The sequence below is a fragment of the Herpailurus yagouaroundi genome, unplaced genomic scaffold (genome assembly GCF_014898765.1).
Source record: "Herpailurus yagouaroundi ecotype Mexico unplaced genomic scaffold, PumYag 100, whole genome shotgun sequence".
NCBI lineage: Eukaryota > Metazoa > Chordata > Mammalia > Carnivora > Felidae > Herpailurus > Herpailurus yagouaroundi.
The window spans coordinates 28,494,945-28,514,939 of NW_024412391.1; the positions used below are offsets into that span (position 1 = coordinate 28,494,945).

A 19,995-nucleotide genomic window follows, 5' to 3' on the forward strand; every position below is an offset into this window, starting at 1 on the left:
GTTCTTATCCACTCTTTTATTAATGTGGTATAGCACGTTGATTGATTTGTGGATATTGAACCACCCCTGCAGTGCATAAATAAATCCCACTTGATCATGGTGAATAATTCTTTTTTTTTTTAATTTTTTTAATGTTTATTTTTGACACAGAGAGAGAGACAGAGCATGAGTGGGGGAGGGGCAGAGAGAGAGGGAGACATAGAATCTGAAACAGGCTCCAGGCTCTGAGCTGTCAGCACAGAGCCCAATGCGGGGCTCGAGCTCACAGACCGCGAGATCATGACCTGAGCCGAAGTCGGACTCTCAACCGACTGAGCCACCCAGGAGCCCCTGAATAATTCTTTTAATGTATTGTTGGATTCGATTTGCTAGTATCTTGTTGAGAATTTTTGCATCAATGTTCATCAGGGAAATTGGCCTGTGTTTCTTCTTTTTAGTGGGGTCTTTGTCTCGTTTTGGGAAGAGTGTTTTTCAAAGGTCTTTTTGCCTTAAAACCTCTGAGTTTTTATGCCTAAGAACAATTTTATTTCACCCACTTACTTATAGGATATTTTATTAGTTATAAATGTCTAGGCTCAAAGTCCTTTAACTTTAATACTTCAGTTATCATCCCATTGTCTTCTTGTACCCAGTGTTGTTGAAATTTTCATTCTAGTCTTTTGTAGATCTTTATTTTTAAACTTCTCAAACTTTATAAATGTTCTTCCTTTGTCCCCAAACCTCGTGCTTTCCATACCTATTATCCCCATTTTGATTGAGTCAAAATAATTTGTTCTTTCTTGCATTTCATTATCTTCATTTATCATTTTGAGGATGCTTATTCTGCTGATTTGTAATTCTTTTTTCTCTTTTTTTTTGCCTCATATGTTATTTCTGTTTCATCTGATCAAAATTTTGCGTTTATTGTCTTTTTAAAAATAACAACTGAATTCTTGTGATTAATTATAAAGTTTCCTAGAAGCTGTGGAGCGAAGTGTTTGAATGGATTTTAGATGTCAAAATCAATTTACATAATGGAGGAATCAACGTCATCAATAAATTAGGGAAAAAAGACTGTGATGTAGGTGGATGACAGAAATGAAGGTAGAGGTGTTAGAGAAGCAAATAAGAGCCTCCGAGGAGGGTGAACTTTCACACGTAAGAAAGAAAGGTTTTCTATTGAAATAGGAGAAACCTAAGCATATTTACAGGCAACAGGGAAAAATTAAAGATGCAAGAGAGTGGGTCATTTGTGATGTAAGTTTCCAGAAAGAGAAGAGATAAATGATATATATAATTTTTGGTGAAAATATTAGAAGTTCCCAATAGAAAAGCATTTACCATGAATTGTGTTTAGCATCCTTCTTTCCTCTGGTCTTCTTTACATCTGTTCAGTACAAATTTGCTGTCCATGAAACGGTAAACATGAATGAGAGAAATATCATGAAATTAAATTTTGAGTTTACTTACAATCAAGAATATATTTTAAAGCTTTCACAGAATGTACTAAACAAAAGGAATAAAATATGCATATTTATTATCCTAGGTCCTTTAAAGATCTCTTGATGCACATGGAATAATATGTTAAGTGCAGACCATATGTGAAATCTAAAAACAAAACAAACAAATAAACAAACAAACAGCAGAATCAGACTTATAAATACAGAAAACAAACTGATGGGTGCCAGAGGAAATGGGAGTGGGGGATGGGTAAAATGGGTGAAGGAGAGTGCAAGCTATAGGCTTTCAGTTTTGGAATGAATAAGTCACAGGAGTAAAAGGCAGAGTATAGGGAATACTGTCAATGGCATTGTAATAGTGTTGTATGGTGACAGATGGTAGCTGTACTTGTAGTGAGCATAGCCTACCATAGAGACTCATCGAATCACTGTGTTGTACACCTGAAACTAATGTAACAGTGTGTGTGTCAACTATACTCAAATTAAAAAAAAATAAAATAAATAGATAAATGAAATGCAGACCATAGTCAAAAGCTGCACTCTTGAATATGGTACTCACTAGCCACATGTGGCTATTTAAATTTAATTTTCAAGTAATTCAAATTCAATAAAATCTTTAAAAATTAAATCAAATTAAGTATTTAATTCCTGAACTTAAATGTTCATTGAGACAAATGAATGGATACAGAAGATGTGCTATAGATCTATATCAATGTCTATATCCTCTATTTCAATACAATGGAATATTACTCAGCCATAAAAAATAATGAAATCTTGCCATTTGCAGTAATGTGGATGGAGCTAGAGAGTATTATGCAAAATGAAACAAGTCAGTCAGTGAAAGAAAACTACCAGATGATTTCACTCACATGTGGAGTTTAAGAAACAAAACAGATGAACATAGGAGGGAAAAAAAAGAGGGTCAAACCATAAAACAGACTCTTAATGACAGAACAAACAGGTTTGCTGGAGGGGAGGGTGGGTGGATGAGTTAAATGAGTGAGGGGTATTGAGGGCACTTGTTGGGATGAGCACTGGGTGTTATATGTAAGTGATGAATCACTAAATTCTACTCCTGAAACTAATATTACACTTCATGTTAACTAAGTAAAATTTAAATTAAAACTTGAGAAAAAAAGATTTAATTCCTCAGTTAAACTAGCTACATTTCAAGTGCTCAGTAGCCATTATATGCAGGACAGTGCAGGACATTCCTATACTTGCAGAAATTTTTGATGGAGACCACTGGCCAACCTAGAGGGCCGAATTTTCAACTTCATCTCAAACCTGACTCTTGCTCCATTCCCACTGACCAACATTCTTTCTGAACATATATGTTCCTATCTTAGGGTCTTTGTATTTTTTGCTTCCTTTCCAAGGACTGTCCTTCCCCACACTCTTCATGTCCTTGTTCAAATATCCGTAAATCCTCCTCCGACCATTTTCTAAAATAACATTCATTCCCATCAAGCTCTCTCCCCACCTGCGTTAATTTCTTCAGGCCGCTGTTTGTTATTAAGCTGTTTATTGTCTGTTTTCTCATTAGAGTTAGGGCTCCAGGAGGGCAGAGACTCTGTGCTGTTTCCTTTTACAGCTCCTGTGCTTACAACAGGGTATTGCAATAAGTATCGCTCAACAAATCTTTGTTAAATTAATATTAAATAGTGTTCTGATTTTTTGGCATATCAACTTTAAGGTATCTTAGTAGAAGTCTGAATATTTAATTCTCTAAGGTTCTCAGAAATCACGCTTTGATGATAAATTAACAGAATCATAAAATATTTTTATACATCTCACCAAGTTAAGTCCTGGTTGTTTCTGCACAAGTTTTTGGAAATTAAGAGCGCTACAGTGTATACATTCAGCATTCTCATTATCTTTGAGTTTACATCATATTTTGAAATGTCACTAAAGAGAATATAGTGGGAGAGAGGAGAGCTACAGCTAGAGAGAAAAGTAGGGGGCAAGCATGGTATTTTTAAAATACAAGCGTTTACAATCTTCTCCGGCTAAAGTAGAGAAGGGAAGGAAGATATTTTAGAATGGAATTGAGAAAGGAGTGAAAAACTGATTTAAGTTAGGACTTTAGGGCCAGATTTTCAGGATTTCAATCCTGTCTTTGTCACTCACTAGCTTTGTATCATGGAATAATTTATTGTGCATTTTTTCCTCTCCCAGTTTCCTCATCTGTACAATGGAGGTAAGGATAGCATCCACTTCTCAGAGTTTTTGTGAAGATTAAATGGGCTGATGTATGCAAAGCACACAGAACAGTGCCTGGCATGTCTCCCACTCTATATGTGTTTGCCATTGTTACGATTTAAGATGTCGGTGATTATTATTGTTGTCGTTATTGCTGTTAGGGTTATTAGCCATTAGGGAAAGTTAGGTAACATTTTTCCATATATTCTGTATCCATGTGGACCAATTGGCTGGCATGACCACTGCTATTTGAATATCTACCTGTAAGATGCAATCAAAACATTTCAAAAGGAAAGTAAAGTTATAGGAAGTCATCTCTCTACATGTTAAGTACATGGGCTCTGGCTTGAGGCACTTCATGATAACCAGTCTATTTATATAGATACTGATTTCCAAGGGACTAGCCCAGGGTGATTTGCCCAGCCATCACCTGCCAGCTGGTAGTAGAAGCAAATTCATGGGAAAGCAACACAGATCAAAGAGTGTCAGGATTACTTCATTTTAAGTTCTAAAATATTCTCGGTTTTGATATACATATAACCTTAATTTAAATATTCTTAAAAACTTTAAAAGATTGCTAATTTTTTTCTTTCTGAATTCAGGCTGAAGCACAACTCTTCTCATTATGCACAGTATTCTAAATGTATTATATATTTTGCTAGATGGAAGACGTTATTGAGGATATAATCGGTATGGAATCAAGTTTTAAAGAGGAAGGAACAGACTCTCCTCTGCTAATGCAAAGAACAGTAAGTGTTTCCAGACTTGAGGAGGTCAGTGAGACCAAAATAAATAGTAGCATCTGATAATATAAAAAATAAATTTAATTTGATTAGTAAATGTTTTTTTCCTACGCTTTTGAAAAAGACATAAGATAACAGATGAATAGTAGAAAATATCTATTGGTGCAGAAATAGATTATATAATGTTATTTAGGAATAACATTGTGATATTCCATCTATCTATCTAATCCCTATAAACATCCATCTAATTATATATGTAATCTATATTACAGCATTTTCAATGAGTAATTTAATCTTCAGATTTCCTGAAACACAGCATATAATCAAAACACTCTCATAAGCTAATGGCTAAATTTGGACTATTTTACCATGACTAACAACTGTCAGATTCAGAGGGCTCTACACCTTGTAGAGACAAGAAAAATATTATAACTATAAAAAATCTGACTTCGCTTCAGACCTAATAACTAGAGATCAAAGATGAACTTACGAAAAGTAGAACAGGCCTCACCCTACTGTAAGGCATGTAGACAGATGTCTATGTTGCAATCAGCACAAATTCCTGGAATTATATGTAATGAAGGGATGGTATCTTATCTCCTGGTTTGATTGCTGTTGCCTTCTCGTCTCTTATTTACTAATCACTAAAAATGTCATTTGTAAAGGGTGTGCAAGGTTTTTCCACATATTTGAAGGGTTGTTGTTGGTTTGTTTTCTTATGATTTTAGACCTTTTAGAAAAATGAGACAAAATATGAGAGATTGTGACTGAGATGTTGTTTTAAACATTTCATTTAAAGAAAGTGAATTCTGACTGTATTGTGTAGTATGATTTTTTGTCAGTAAATAAATGAGCTGGGATATGTTAGTGATGAACATTTAAATTTAAAATCATAAAAGAAAATTGAGAAAGCACCCCGTTTTATTTTCTGTTTTTTCTTTCCCAGATAGACTATCCAAAGACAGAAGTATCTCTTTCCTCCTTTTCTGTGGTATGCAGGACCTCCACTTTAAAACAGGTCACTAACACTGGCATTGTCTGACAAAGGTCAAATGAGGTTTAAAACCTTGTATTTTTGCAGGTTTAATTTTTATTTTATTATTTATTATTATTTTTTGTTTATTTATTTATTTTGGGAAGTCAGGGGCGGGGGGTGGGAAGGGGCAGAGAGAGGGGCAGGTTCCACACTGTCAGCACAGAGCTGGACACAGGGCTCGAACTCACAAACCATGAGATCATGACCTGAGCCGAAATCAAGAGTCAGAGGCTTAAGTGATTGTGCCACCCTGGCGCCCCTATTTTATTTTATTTTATTTTTTTTTTGGATGGACTGACAAGTCTATCTCTTCTCTCTTCAGATTTCAAGCAGCACAGTTACATGAAATCTGACTAATTCTCTAGATAAATATATTATTAATGCTAATTTCTCCCTGTCTAATTTCACAGCATGAACATGCTATTTTCTTAACCAGTATTCAACTTCTGGGTTTCAGAAAATGATATTAATTTCCTACAATCTTTTCTTTGTATGTGGTACTCATTAAAATTGTATACTGCAGCATTCTCTTTGTCAAATTATCTTATGTGTTTTGTAGAGGCTGCACAAAATGGCTTACTCAGTACAGATTGGTGGCAATAACTATCTGGAATTTGCTTTTGATATCCAGAATGTACTTTTAAAAAGATAGATACTACTGGTCTACCTATACTTATACAAAGAAATATCTCTGTTGACCCATCAGCAATCATTGATAAATCTAGATCTACACATAAAACCAAAGAGTTCAATTAACCAAGTCTCTTTATTCAATACATATTATGTGCAAAGTGTAATACATTTACCATAGGCAATTCAGTTGAATAAGACACAATTCACATGTCAAGGAGCCACATGATAATAGAGGAGTGGAGTGAATTGTACCTGAGAGACAGGGAGGGAGAGTATGGATCTCGGTGTTAAACTCAGGGTCTAATCTAGACTTTGTGCAAGTTACTTAGCCTCTCTTTGCTTTCTTCTGAATTACAAGAATAATTAAAAATATTTATCTCCAAGGCTGTTTTTTATATTAAATCTTACTTAGTAGCCTACATGTGTACATTTGAAATGCTAGTCAGAGAGTGGCTCTGCAGTTCAAGTGAAGGAGAAACCATAAAAATCAACATTTTTTTTGGAAATGCTTTAGGAAAAGATGATGTTTGAAATATAGTTATGAAGGATAGTTAAGATTTTAAGAGGTATCTGTGAATGCAGAAAAGTAACAGGTTAAGAGAACAACATAAGAAAAGGCAAGAGGTGAGAAAAAGAGAACGTATAAGAATAGCTGGTATAACAGAGATAGGAAACTCTAAAGGACGTTTATAGTTCATATGAATGAAAATACAGACCTGATGGATCCAGAAGAATGCTTTGAGTAAGCGTTATTATTAGCCAGTGGACTTTTGGTGCAGATGGTAGAACATGGCTCATCTGGGGCTTAAGCATGAAAGAAATTCATTGGTTCATGTCATGTGTAAATTCCTAAGGACTATCACATGTGGGCAGCCCTCCATAACTTTGCCTTTGTTTTCTTCTGTGCTGGCTTTGTTCCCAGCCGTTGAGCAAACACTACCATAACCTATCCCTAGGTACGCACCTAGTTCCTTCTTGCTAACCCAATTTTTTTTGCAGACAACTACTTCTTCACAAGGAAGAGAAGTTTCTGATTAACTTCAGCCGATCCTGGTGGCCCCGTTTCCTCTGCCAGAGACAGTTTTAAGAATAGGCTTGTGTTGCAATTCTGACATGTTGAGCAGCTTTCTGGGAATTTTCGTAAGTCTTTAAAGTAGACCCAAGAAAGAGGTTTTTGCTTCTCCATGATGTTGTAGGACAATGTGACTTATATAGTCATTTTATTGCCCGGAAGGTAAATAAACTAAGAAAAAACCCCCAAACAAACAAAAGGGAGAAGAAAAGCCAAGAGAAATACAAAAAAATGCTGTTTTATATGCCCGCTGTAGAATTTTTGACCTGTGGATTTCACATTATGAAAGATTTATTCCCTTTATTTTATAAGCCAAGTGTGTTGGGATTTTCTGATTATTATAACCAAATTCATCCTAATGGATACATTCAGTTAGGCTTGGCAACCTTTTCCCCTTGGTTCCAGCTAAATCTCTGGGATAATTCTTATTGGAACAATTTCTGACATGTATCTCTTCCTGAGCCAACTTCTCTGGGTCTTGGGCCCATGCTAGAGCTGTGTGAGCAGCTCACACAACAAATTACCTGGACTAAGAGTAAGAACGAGAGCAGGAGTTGTCACGAAAATAAATGTAAGTGAATTCTACTGAGGCTAAAACAATAGATGTCTATTATGGTAAGCTTCGAAAGTGAGATATTTATCAACTAAAAATAATTATTATTAATTTCTCACCTATTATGTGAAGGTCACTTTTCCATGTATTTTCTCTAGTTCTCATAGAAATATGCAGAATCTCAGGGGCAGTCTATTGAGTGTGCTGTTGGCCATTTTACCAGTCCTTTGCTGTGGCATAGGCAGAAAACCTCGGATCTCACTTAGCTAAGATTTATCTCAGGACCACTGCATATAGGCTTAACTAAAAGTCATGCTATAACTTCTGCTGATGGGAAACTTGGAATCTGCTGAGGGGAATCTTGGACCACTTGTGGTGCTCCTTCCTTCACATTTATCCAGCTTGAATGAAGTACTTCAGGGTCTTCACAGATCAATTTAGCCCAGGTTTTTCTGATCCAGAAATGAATGGGGACTGATTCGTGACTAGAGTCAGTATTTCTTTTTTTTTTTTAAATTTTTAAATGTTTTTTTATTTTTGAGAGAGAGAGAGAGACAGACAGACAGAATGCAAGTGGGGGGGGGGGGGGAAGCAGAGAGAGAGGGAGACACAGAATCTGAAGCAGGCTCCAGGCTTTGAGTTGAAAGCCCAACGCAGGGCTCGAACTCACACACTGTGATATCATGACCTGGGCCGAGGTTGGATGCTTAACTGAACGAGCCGCCTAAGCGCCCCACCTGTCAGTTACTTCTTAGTTCAACAACTGTGTAAACTACATTGGAAAAGAGACAAAGTGCAAGAAACATTCAGCCAAGTCAGTCATGATTTTTGTCAACACTCTAACCTGTCAGTTTCTCATTCTCTTTAGAGTCACTGTATTTATTTTCTTCCCTGCTTAGCCCTCCCCTCACATGATGATATCCCAAATCTTGTCATTACCATTTTTCTATCCCATCACATTTTTTTGTTTCACACTTTTTGACCATTACATTCTATTTTTTCACTGCATCTACTGTAGTGTTCTTATTTCACCAATTTTTCAAGCTTCAAATCAATGGACTCTATCACTAATATTTTCAATACCTACTACTTCACACTTGCAATGAAAATTTCCTTAACCTGTCTAGAGTCTGATCAAGCACTATAACCAATCCTCTTGCAAACACTCCTAACATATCCCCATTTGTTCCTCTGTTTACTTCCTTGGCAAAACCCCAACCCTGATTAAACTTCTCTCTCATCCTACCCCATGTCTCAACCTGAGCAGCTTAAGGATAAAATTTCACCACATTGCTCATAGTCCTCATCTCAGATACATCACCAAAATTCCACAGGGGTTTTCACCACCACCAGATGATACACAGCTATTCCTTGGTTAATGAGACCATTTTTTATACCTTCTTTTCTCTCTTCAAATCTCCAGAATTCATTGCCCTTTCTTTATTTCTCAGCTGATTTCTCTCTTTCAACATATTTCAAAGATCAAATGTATGAGAACTCATTCATTAGCTTGGCATCACCAATTCTACTAAATAACCTGTATCTGTTTTCATTTCTACTGTCATCTTTTCTGTTAGAATAATTACTCCAGTTCATAATCTAAAGCCATTCCACCACCTGTGCCCTGGATCTTCTTCTTACCTTCTCAAGGACTTTCCTTCTCTAAATAGTGACTCCTTCTCCTATACAATCAGTCTATTCTGATCTATTGGATTATAAATATCAGCAATTACACTAATCTTTAATAACACTGCCTAAAAATAAAACCAAACCAAAAAACTCCCTTTGAACACATTTTTTCCTCTGACTGCCACACTATTTTCATGATTTACTTACACATAATTTTCATTAAATGTTTATTTATTTTGAGAGAGAGAGAGAGAGAGAGAGAGAGAGAGAGAGAGAGAACAAGCAGGAGAAGGGCAGCAACATGGGGCTGAAACTCAAGGAACTGTGAGATCATGACCTGAGCCAAAGTCGGACACTTAACCGACTGAGCCACCCAGTAACCTCCTTGATTTACTCACACATTAAAAAAAAAACTTACTGCTTCAATTTTCACCCTTTATCCATATACTCACCTCCTGTTTTCTAGTCTCCAACAGAGCTGTTGTTCTCACAATCCACAAAGAGCTCTTAAAACCAACCAAAGCAGAAGCCAATAGTAAGTTCTCCTTACTTGGCTTCTCAGTGGTATTTGCCATGGTTCACCACTTTCCCTTCTTGAAGTACTATCTGGGATTCTGTGGCACCTCATTTTCTGGTTTTCCACCCACCTTGATTGTGGTTTCTCTTCTAACAGATGTCTAAATGCTAACGTGTTCCAAGACTCACAATTCAGCCCTCTTTTCTCATGTATCTATACATCCTACAGGTGATCTCAACCCTTGCCCAGCCTAGATCTCTCCCCTATATGTTAGACTTGTATATCCTACTGCTTACGTCTCATCTTTTCTGCTTTTAACAGACATCTCAAACTTAACATGACTGACAGAAAGCTTTTGTCCACCCCCCACCCCACCCATCCAAATCTGCTTTTGGTTCATCTAGAACCCTCATTCCAAAAGAGTCATTTTTCTTCTCTCTCTTACTCCCACACCTCCACATCTATTGGTATGTCCTGATTAACACCCGAGATTTCCTGAACCTCACAGCTTCAAATCAGCGCCTCTGCTAAATCACTTTTCCAGTCTCTCTTGGACATCAGAGACAGACTCCAGCCTAACTTCCCTGCTAATTCTTGCCCCTTTACAGCTGTTCACACAGTAGTCAGAATGATTTGCACAAAGCAAAACTCAGATTCTGTTTCTCCTTGTTTAACATTCTGTCAACTTCCTGAAATCCTCAGAAAATAAGCCAGACATTTTACCATTGTCAGCACTTCCCTTTAACTTTAGGCTCTGGCCTCAATGGCCTTCTTCCTGCTCCTTGAACATGACATGCATACTAACATTTTAGGACCATTGAACTTCCTTTTTTTTTTTTTTTTTTTTTGCTTAGAATACATTTGTCCCAGATCTTCACATGGCTGCCCTTTATGCTCCCAATGTTTAGTCAATATCACCTTGTAGAGAGTCCTTCCACAATCAGCCTAGCTAAAAGACCCCATCTCATCACTCCCTAAATCAATATCTTATTTTGATGCCCTCTGACACTTATGTTTAGAATTATTATTTTATTCACCTATTTATTGTGTGCTCTCACCCCTAGAATGTGAACTCCTTGAAGATAACAATTTTGTCTGTCTTGCTCACTGCTGTGTCCCTGAAACCTAGAGCAGTAACCTGTTTATTATTTTATCCTCAGCACCTAACGCAATATCTAACACATCACAGGTTCAGCAAATGCATGTGAAATAAATACTTTAAAATCTGCACATGGTATTGAAAAGATTGTTCCCATTATACATTAGTATTTCAGAATTTTTAATGGAGAAAAATCAGTAGCAGCAAGGATAACAACAATAATAATAGCCACTGTGATTTGGGTGCTTGCTATGTGACAAGGATTGTGCAAAATGCTTTTTTGTGTGTGTGAAAAATTACATTGATCACCACAACAAACCTATGGGATAGAGACTAGTATCTAGTATTACCTGTTATCACTTTATAAGTGAGAAAAGAGGCTTAGGGAAGTTCAGTAATTTGCTCAAGTTATACACTAAGTGAATGGCAGGGTAGGGTTTGAATCCAGTCCTGTATGATACCAGATGCAATAGCAATCCTACCCACCTTGCTGTGCCAGCAGCCTCAGAAGGAAGCGAGGTGCTTCCTAGAACTGTAGAATCATAAGATTTGAAGGGACCTTAGGCTGATCTGATTCTCTGTCACACTCCAGGATTGATTTTGTAGTCTGTGAGTTTAGATCTGTCTCCCTATAATTTCTACCCATTGGTCTTAGTTTCACCCCTTGTCTTCAGAGACGTGGTTGTGCATAGTAAGTCATTTATTTTATCATATATAGCTATTTTTTCAATCATGTGTCTGTAAATGCTGGTGGCATTTGGCAATCTCAGTAAACTGTTATAGTTCAAGACCATTCCAGAGATGAGAACTGAGTAAATATTAACAACACTTTGTGCTTCGTTGGAACTTGAAAGAACTGCATAACATCAACAAGCAAGCTTTTGTCAATCACAGTCTAGACCAGATTAGTCTTAAAGTCCAAGGAAGAGCCAAAGTTCACCTTGGCACAGAGTTTTCTGCACAGTTCTCTCAGGTATTGTTTGCAAGTTTTTAAGAAAAAGAAAATGATGAAGTAGAAAGAGAAAACCATTGCTATTGTGAAGGTTATAGACACTTCAGAATTAAAACTGGTGAGCAAGTGCATTTTGGAGTTCTTTCAACGTTTGGGGATGAAACCACCTTAAATACTGAATATAAACTTTATAAACTAATAGTAAAATAAGGTATGTAGAAATTGAGCTTTGAAATGTGTATTATATAATCTGCTGTATTGACAAGCTTGTTTACTTACAGGATAGTTTTTGTGTTCTGGATAGAGTACAAATATTTTTGTCTCTTTAATAAAAAAAGTTGTTAAAATGTTTAATTATGATTTTTCTATCAAAAAATGAGGGTTCCAGTGATTATTTATTACAGTGTTTACATTAAATCAATAACTATTTTTATTAATTTAGTACTAAATAGACTATATGCATATAAAGTATATGATGCAAAAGTATTTATAAGTTACCATCTCTGTTTTGTGTTTTATCTTTTCTACTTGAGTTATAAGCCAGCTGGCCAAGGACAAGGGATCTTCTACTCCCGCCCAACACATTATTTGTATTCACTCATAATAGAAGAAAAATAATAATAACTCAGTGGGACTTCCCTATTCAATGTTTGTCATTCAAACCTCATAGCCTGCTTTCACAAATAATATAAAGCAGGATATTCAATGGTGTGTGTCTTAAAACTGGAAAAATCTAGTTTACTACATTTAAATGAATAAATATCCAAAAGAAAGAAAATAATCTTTTAAATGCCAGTTTTTTTATGTATGCAGACATTGTGTGGTATATGCTCCCCTACAGCGTTCTTTCTTTATGTCTGATGTTTATCTTCTTTTTATGTCTACAGTTATTCTGATAATCTCATGCCCACTTTTACCATTTTAGTGAATGTCTTCACAGGAAAGAAAAATAGATGATCCAAACAACTCCAAGTATTCCCTCAGTTTCCCATGAAACTTACACTAAATATGTGATATAGACATAGATCTACAGATATCACACACACACACACACACACACACACACACACATACAGGTGTGTATATATAGGTGTATGGTGTGTTTTTTTTTTTTTTGGCTTTTAGTGTTTATACTGAAAAACTACCTGAAAATATAATATATAATGATATGTATACACTATTTTCTTTCCTATTTTGTATTTATAATGAGATTATCTGGGAGATAGACATATCACACACACAGACCACACACACACATACACACATACACACACACACACCCCTTCAGAAAATTCTCAGGGTTTTAGATAAATAATCAATTTTCACAAACGTGGTAAGTATTATATACTATTGTGCTGTCCTTGCTGAGTGAATATAAATGAAGAGGGGTAAAACAATAAATATAAACTAAATTATTAATTTTATGGTTGAGTTTATTAGGCCTATAGTGTTTTGGTGAAGAGAAAAATAAATCAGGCTGCCATGAAGGAGCACGCTGGGGAAGGTTTGGCCTGTTGGCTGCCCCTAGAGGGTAGGTTGGATTTTGATACTTGAGTAAAACTGAGAAAAAAATAGTTCAATGGCTTCCAACTTTTTACATATTCAATTCACTTCTTCCTATTAAAAGTGTTAAGGCAAGGACCTACCCAGAATGGGGTAGGTACGAATCCAGCCTTTGTTTCAGATAGAACAAGGATTAAAACCCAAGCCCTCTATTTATACAACTGCATGATCTTGAGGTAGTCATTTAATTTTTCAGTTTTAATTATTTTATATTTAAAATGGGAAGCATCAAGCTCATAGAGTTGTTATAAAGATTACTTGAGATAATGTTATTTGTTATTATTATGAAACATACTAGCTTAATATCTGGCACATAATATATACTCAATTATCTATGACGTAGTATATGTTAGGATAATGCTTGTATTTTACAATCTTTTTTTTTAAATTACCAATATATAGAGTCATATGGTCCTTGTGGCAACACTCTTTCCCTCCACCCCCTCTCTCCCACTGGAGTCTGAAATCTATTTTTGGAAAGCATGCCATATATTTATGTGGTATATAGGGGCAAATAATGTTGACTAGATAACGTGGGGCCACTTAATTAGATTTTCAAAAGCTAGACACAAGAGTTTGACCTTAATGTGGAAGATAGAAGGGAGAGAAATTTTTGATTTTTGATTTTTGAGCTGGGAGAGATCAGAAGGAAGTTGTATTTTTAAAACATGAGCTGGTCTGAGAGGGGAAGTTGGGAATTAATTGAGAGGGATGAAGGGATACTAGATGGAAGGACATAATTTATGTTTAGGATCCTGAAGAATTTATACATGAGAACAGAGAAGAAAATATAAACGATAAATGATTTAAAGAAAAAAATCATACTGGGTGGTAAATCGGACATGATATATGAAGAGGGAAGAAGCCAAAACAGTCAGAAAAACATATATGGAATTTAGGCCAGATTATTTATGTTGTCCTTTATTATATGTAGCCTAATAAGAATAAATGGATATATGAATATTTTCATAGCTTATTTAGATTTTCTACAATATGCTTGGATCCAGATTTTATTTTCTTAAAGGGCAGCATGATTTTAAACATAGGCAAATCTATATTTTTCTAGGGTTATGGAAATTCATTATCTTTTCAAACACTTAGAATTTTATCATAAGTAGGATTGAATTTTATCAGATTTTTTTCTGAACCTATTGATATGATCATAGATGTCTTTTTTCCTTTTTGACATCATAAAATATATTTATGAGAAGCCCAACTTTATTATGACAAAATATCTTATTTATATTGTCTTGGATTCCTATTGCTATTGTACGTTTTTATTTAGGTACAGTTGACACACAGTGTTACATTAGTTTTAGGTGTACAACATAGTGATTGGACAACTCTATATGTTAGGCTATGCTCACCATAAGTGTAGCTACCATCTGTCACCATACAACACCATTATAATACCATTCACTGTATCCCCTATGCTATGCCTTTCATCCCCATGACTTACTCATTGCATCACTGGAAGCCTATACATCCCTTCATTTAGCTAGTAATATTTTGCTTCAGATTTATAGTCATGAGTGAAATTTTCCTTTCTCATAACGTCTTGGTATGGTTTCAGACTGAATGATTTAGTGCATATTCCCTCTTGTCTCTATTTTCTGGAAATGTGTGTTCAAAATTAGGATGATATGTTTCTTGAAAATGTAACACTTTTGCCCATAAAACCATCTAGTCCAGATATTTTCTTGTGCAAGATGTTCAAAGTCTGTTTTGATTTCTTCAGTAATTATGAGGCTGTTCAAGCTATTGATTACTTTTTCAGTCAGTTCTACTAAACAATATTTTTCTAGAAATTGATGCATTTTGCCTAAGTATTCAAAATCATTGGCAAATTATTATAGGTAATATAATTTATTATCTTTTTATTGTGAAATGTACATAAAAAATTTGCCATAGTAACCACTTTAAGTGTACAATTCAGTGGCATTAAGCAGATTCATAATGTTGTGCAACCAGCACAATATCCATTTCCAGAGCTTTTCCATCATCTCAAACAGAAATTCTGCACCCATTAAGCAATATATATTCCTTTCCTCCTGTCCCAAGTCCCTAGTAAACTTCTATTCTACTTTTTGTCTGCATGAATTTGACTATTAAAAGGTAACTTTCATAAATGGAATTATACAATATTTGCCCATTTTTAAATGTTTATTTTATTTTTGAGAGAGAGAGAGAGTACAAGCAAGGGAGGGTTAGAGACAGAGGGGTACAGAGGATTCAAAGCAGGCTCTGTGCTGACAACAGTGATCCTGATGCAGGGCTCCAACTCATAAACCACAGGAACATGACCTGAGCCGAAGTCTCAATGCTCAACTGACTGAGCCGCCAAGGCACCCCCCATATTTGCCCTTTTCTGTCTGGCCTATTTCACTTAGCATGATATTTTCAAGATTCATCCATGCTGTAGCATATATCTGAATTTTATTCTTTTTAAAGCTTTATGGTATTCCATTATATGTATATACCACATTTTATTTATTCCTTCATCTGTTGACAGTCATTATTAGCTTGTTTCCACCTTTTGGCTTCCTTGAATAATGCTTCTATGAACATGAGTGTCTGTTTAAGTCTCTGCTTTTAATTCTTTTTGGTAAACACTTAGAGGTGGAAGTGCTGGCCATATGGTAATTTTATGTTTAACATTTTGAGTAACTGTCATACTGTTTTCCACAACAGCTGCATCATTCCTAGAAGCAATACACAAAGGTTCTAATTTTCACATCCTTACCAACCCTTGTTATTTTCCTTTCTCTTGATAACAGTCGTCTTAATGAATGTGAAGTGGTATCGCATTGTGGTTTTGATTTATATTTCCCTGATGTCTAGTGATGTTGAGCATCTTTTCATGTGCTTATCAGACTTTTGTAGATCTTCTTTGGAGAGATGTCTATTCAAATCCTTTGTCCATTTTTTTTTAATTGGGTGGTTTGTTGTTGCTGCCATAGTTGTTGAGTTGTTGGAATTTTTAACAATCTAATCTGGCTATTAATCTCTTAGTTATATGATTTGTAAATAGCTTCTCCCATTCTATGGATTATCTTTCACTATTTTGATAGTGTGCTTTGATGTACAAAATTTTAAATTTTGGTGAACTCTAAATTCTGGTTTTTTTGGTTGCCTGTGATTTTGGTATCATGTTCAAAAATATCATCACCAAACTCATTATTGTGAAGATTTTTCCTTTATCTTTTTTCTAGAACTTTCACAGTTTTAGTTCTTATGTTTGGGTCTTTGATCCATTTTGAGTTAAATTTTGTATGTCATGTAAGATAAAGGCCAACTTTGTTCTTTGCATGTGGGTATTCACTTTCCCCAATACCATTTGTTAAGGGACTGTTCTTTCCCTATTGAATGATCTTGGCACCTTTGTCAAAATCATTGACCGTATATTTGAGGGTTTATTTCTGCACTCTATTCCACTCCATTGGTCTCTGCCTGTCTTTCTGCCAGTACCACACTGCTTTGATTATTGTCATTTTGTTTAACACTTTAAAATCTGGAAGTATGAGTCTTCCAACTTTGCTCTTTTTCAAGATTGTTTTTGCTATTTGGGGACCCTCGAGATTGTATATGAATTTTAGAATGGGTTTTTCTTTTTGTGCAAAAATGCTTTAGTGTTTCACTTGAATCTGTAGATCACTTTGGGTGCTGTTGTCATCTTAACAATATTACATCTCCTGATCACCGAATATAGCATGTCTTTCCATTTATTCATGTCTTCTTTAATTTCATTTAGCAATATTTAGTTTTCAGTGTACAAGTCTTTTGGCTCCTTGGGTAAATGTTATTACTAAATACGTTATTCTCTTTGATGTTATTGTAAATAGGATTGGTTTCTTAATTTTCTTTTCAGATTGTTCATTGTTAGTGTATAAAGATACAACTGAATTTTGTATGTTGATTTTGTATCAGTCAACTTTGCTGAATTCCTTGTTTAGCTCTAAGAGCTGTGTGTGTGTGTGCACGTGTGTGTTTAATCTCAGGTTTTTCTAAATATTAATTCACCCATGAGCAAAGATCATTTTCCTCATAACTTTTCCATTTTGGATGACTTTTAATTCTATTACTTGCCTAATTTCTCTGGCTAGAATTTCCAATACTATGTTGAATACAAGTGGTGAAAGCAGACATTCTTGTCTTGCCTGTTCCTTATCTCAGGGAGAAAATATTATTTTTATTTTATTTATTTATTTATTTAATTAAAAAAATTTTTAAAACATTTATTTATTATTGAGAGACAGAGACAGACAGAGCGTGAACATGGTAGGGGCAGAGAGAGGGGCGACACAGAATCTGAAGCAGGCTCCAGGCTATGAGCTGTCAGCACAGAGCCCGACGTGGGGCTCGAACTCACAAACTAGGAGATCATGGCCTGAGTGGAAGTTGGACGCTTTACTGACTGAGCCACCCAGGCACCCCCAAAATCTTATTTTTAAATACAACTTGTACTCTTAGTTGTATCCTCCTTTTTGAAATATTATTTACTTATTCTCCATTCTTTTTAATAAATCTTGCAGGAAACATGCCATTCTTGTTAATTAAAAAAAAATTTGCCTTATGGATTCTACTTTTATTTTTTCAATAATTTATGTTTTTATTTTATTATCTATCCTACTTTATTTGGGCTTATTTGGTTATTTTTCTAGCTTCTTGAAGATGTTATTTAATTTATCAAATTTCAAAATTGTATCTTTTTTTCTCATATTACTTTTTAAAGGCATAACTTTCCTTGAAAGCATTGTTTTGTTATATCCCAGAAGTTTCTTTACGTGTATTTATATTATCTTTTATTTATTTCTAAATTCCAGCATGATTTTGTCTTTACCCTTGAGTTATTTAAAAATTTCCAAGCATTTTAGAAATCCAGGTCTCCATGAAATACATTGAAAGTTTTTTCTTAACTGAGTTCATAATCTATATTCTTATATGTTCCATATGTACTCAAGAAAATTGTGTGTTCTCTACTTTTTGGATATAGAAGTGTACATATGTCTATTAGGCCAAGATTTGAGTTTTATCATTCAGTAATTCCATAACATGACTGATTATCGTTATCTGTTTGACTTTTCAAAAATGAGGAGAAATGTCAAAATTTCCGAATGCATTAGTGGATTCATTAATTTTGCCTTGTAGTTCAAAACATTCTGTTTCACATATTTTGAGGTTATTTTACTACACGCATGAATACTTATAATTACAATGCCTTTTTGGGGAATTGAACTCACTATTATATATAGAATCTCTCAATCCCTCATAATTTTTCTAATTTTAAAACCTATTTTCTCTAATATTAATATAACTACATAAGCTTTCTATGGTTATCATTAGCTGGCTGTATCGTCTTCCATCCTTTAATTTTCAATCCTTTGTGTGTCCTTTTACTATGTAAGTGTGTCTCTTGTACTGTATTACCCAAACTGTCAGCCTTTTTGCTTTGACCTATTTATGTTGATATATTTCCACCTGTTTCTATCAAATTATTATTTAAGTGTGCCCATATTTCTCCTCAGTACTTTTTAATTACATCTATACCCTTTGGTTTCTTTTACTCCACCTCAATCATACAGATATTATTTAAATTTTAATACTGAGTTACATGGTTATATATTTCACTTTATTTTTGATCTGGTTCTCTTCATCATTTTTGGCCTACAGCCACTTACTAAGGTATTTGATAATTTTTATTTCATATTCTTAAAGCATATATTTTAAATTTATTTTATTTAGGTACTTCATCCAAAATTGTTTTCAATGTTAGTCTTTCTGGGAAAACATTCTTAAGTATTTTATGCCTCTAGGAATATTTTTATCATGGCCTCATTTGTGAATGACACTTGGGCTGGATATAAAAACTCATGTTTTAAGTTCTTTTCTTTCAACATTTAAAAAATACTGATTCACTTTCCTCTTTCATTCAATTTTGCTATTGAAAAGTCTTATGTTAATCAGATTCTTATTCCTTTGGACATACTCTTCTTTTTTCTTCTTAGGCTTTTAGATTTTCCTTTTTATCATTGTATATTCTAAAATTTGACTATAATATATCCGGGTGTAGGTTTTTTCTATCTGTCTTTGGCATTCTATGGGCCCTTTGAATTTTAAATCAAAATAAAATAATAATAAAATAAGATACAATAAAATAATAGATTTTGTCTATTAGAAGTGTATCAGAAATGTTTCTCCATTATTTCTTAACATATTTTCTTTCTTCCAGTTTTATTTCTCTTTCTCTCTGAAACTTCTAATATCTGTATCATATTTCTAATAAATCTATCCTCCAAACTGATTAGGTTTTTTTCTCATATGTTCTATTTCTGGATCCCTTTCTTCATCCTCCTGAAAGATTACTTCAATTTGATTTTGTAGTTTACAAATTCCATTATTCCTTTCTCAGTGTGTTCATTATGCTACTTTTCCATTCCATAATTTTTATAACACTTTTTCAAATACTATATTTTCAAACCTCCTGTTATTCACTTTGGTCATTTGTACATTTGTTTGTTCTCATATTATAAATTATTATGAACATCTTTTTTTAAGAA

At 34.6% G+C, this 19,995-nt stretch overlaps 1 protein-coding gene across 5 annotated transcripts in view; it reads left to right on the forward strand.

Moving 5' to 3' along the window:
* TFEC (transcription factor EC) overlaps positions 1-19,995 on the forward strand; it is a 140,859-nt gene that overhangs the window by 98,207 nt on the left and 22,657 nt on the right. For 4 of the 5 annotated variants that reach the window (XM_040472180.1, XM_040472181.1, XM_040472184.1 and 1 more), the window contains one exon: positions 4,304-4,390. The exons of the other annotated variant lie outside the window; for it this stretch is intronic. In XM_040472180.1, coding sequence (XP_040328114.1) covers positions 4,304-4,390 — 87 coding nt within the window. The remainder of the gene's footprint in view (positions 1-4,303; positions 4,391-19,995) is intronic. 5 annotated transcript variants of the gene reach the window in all.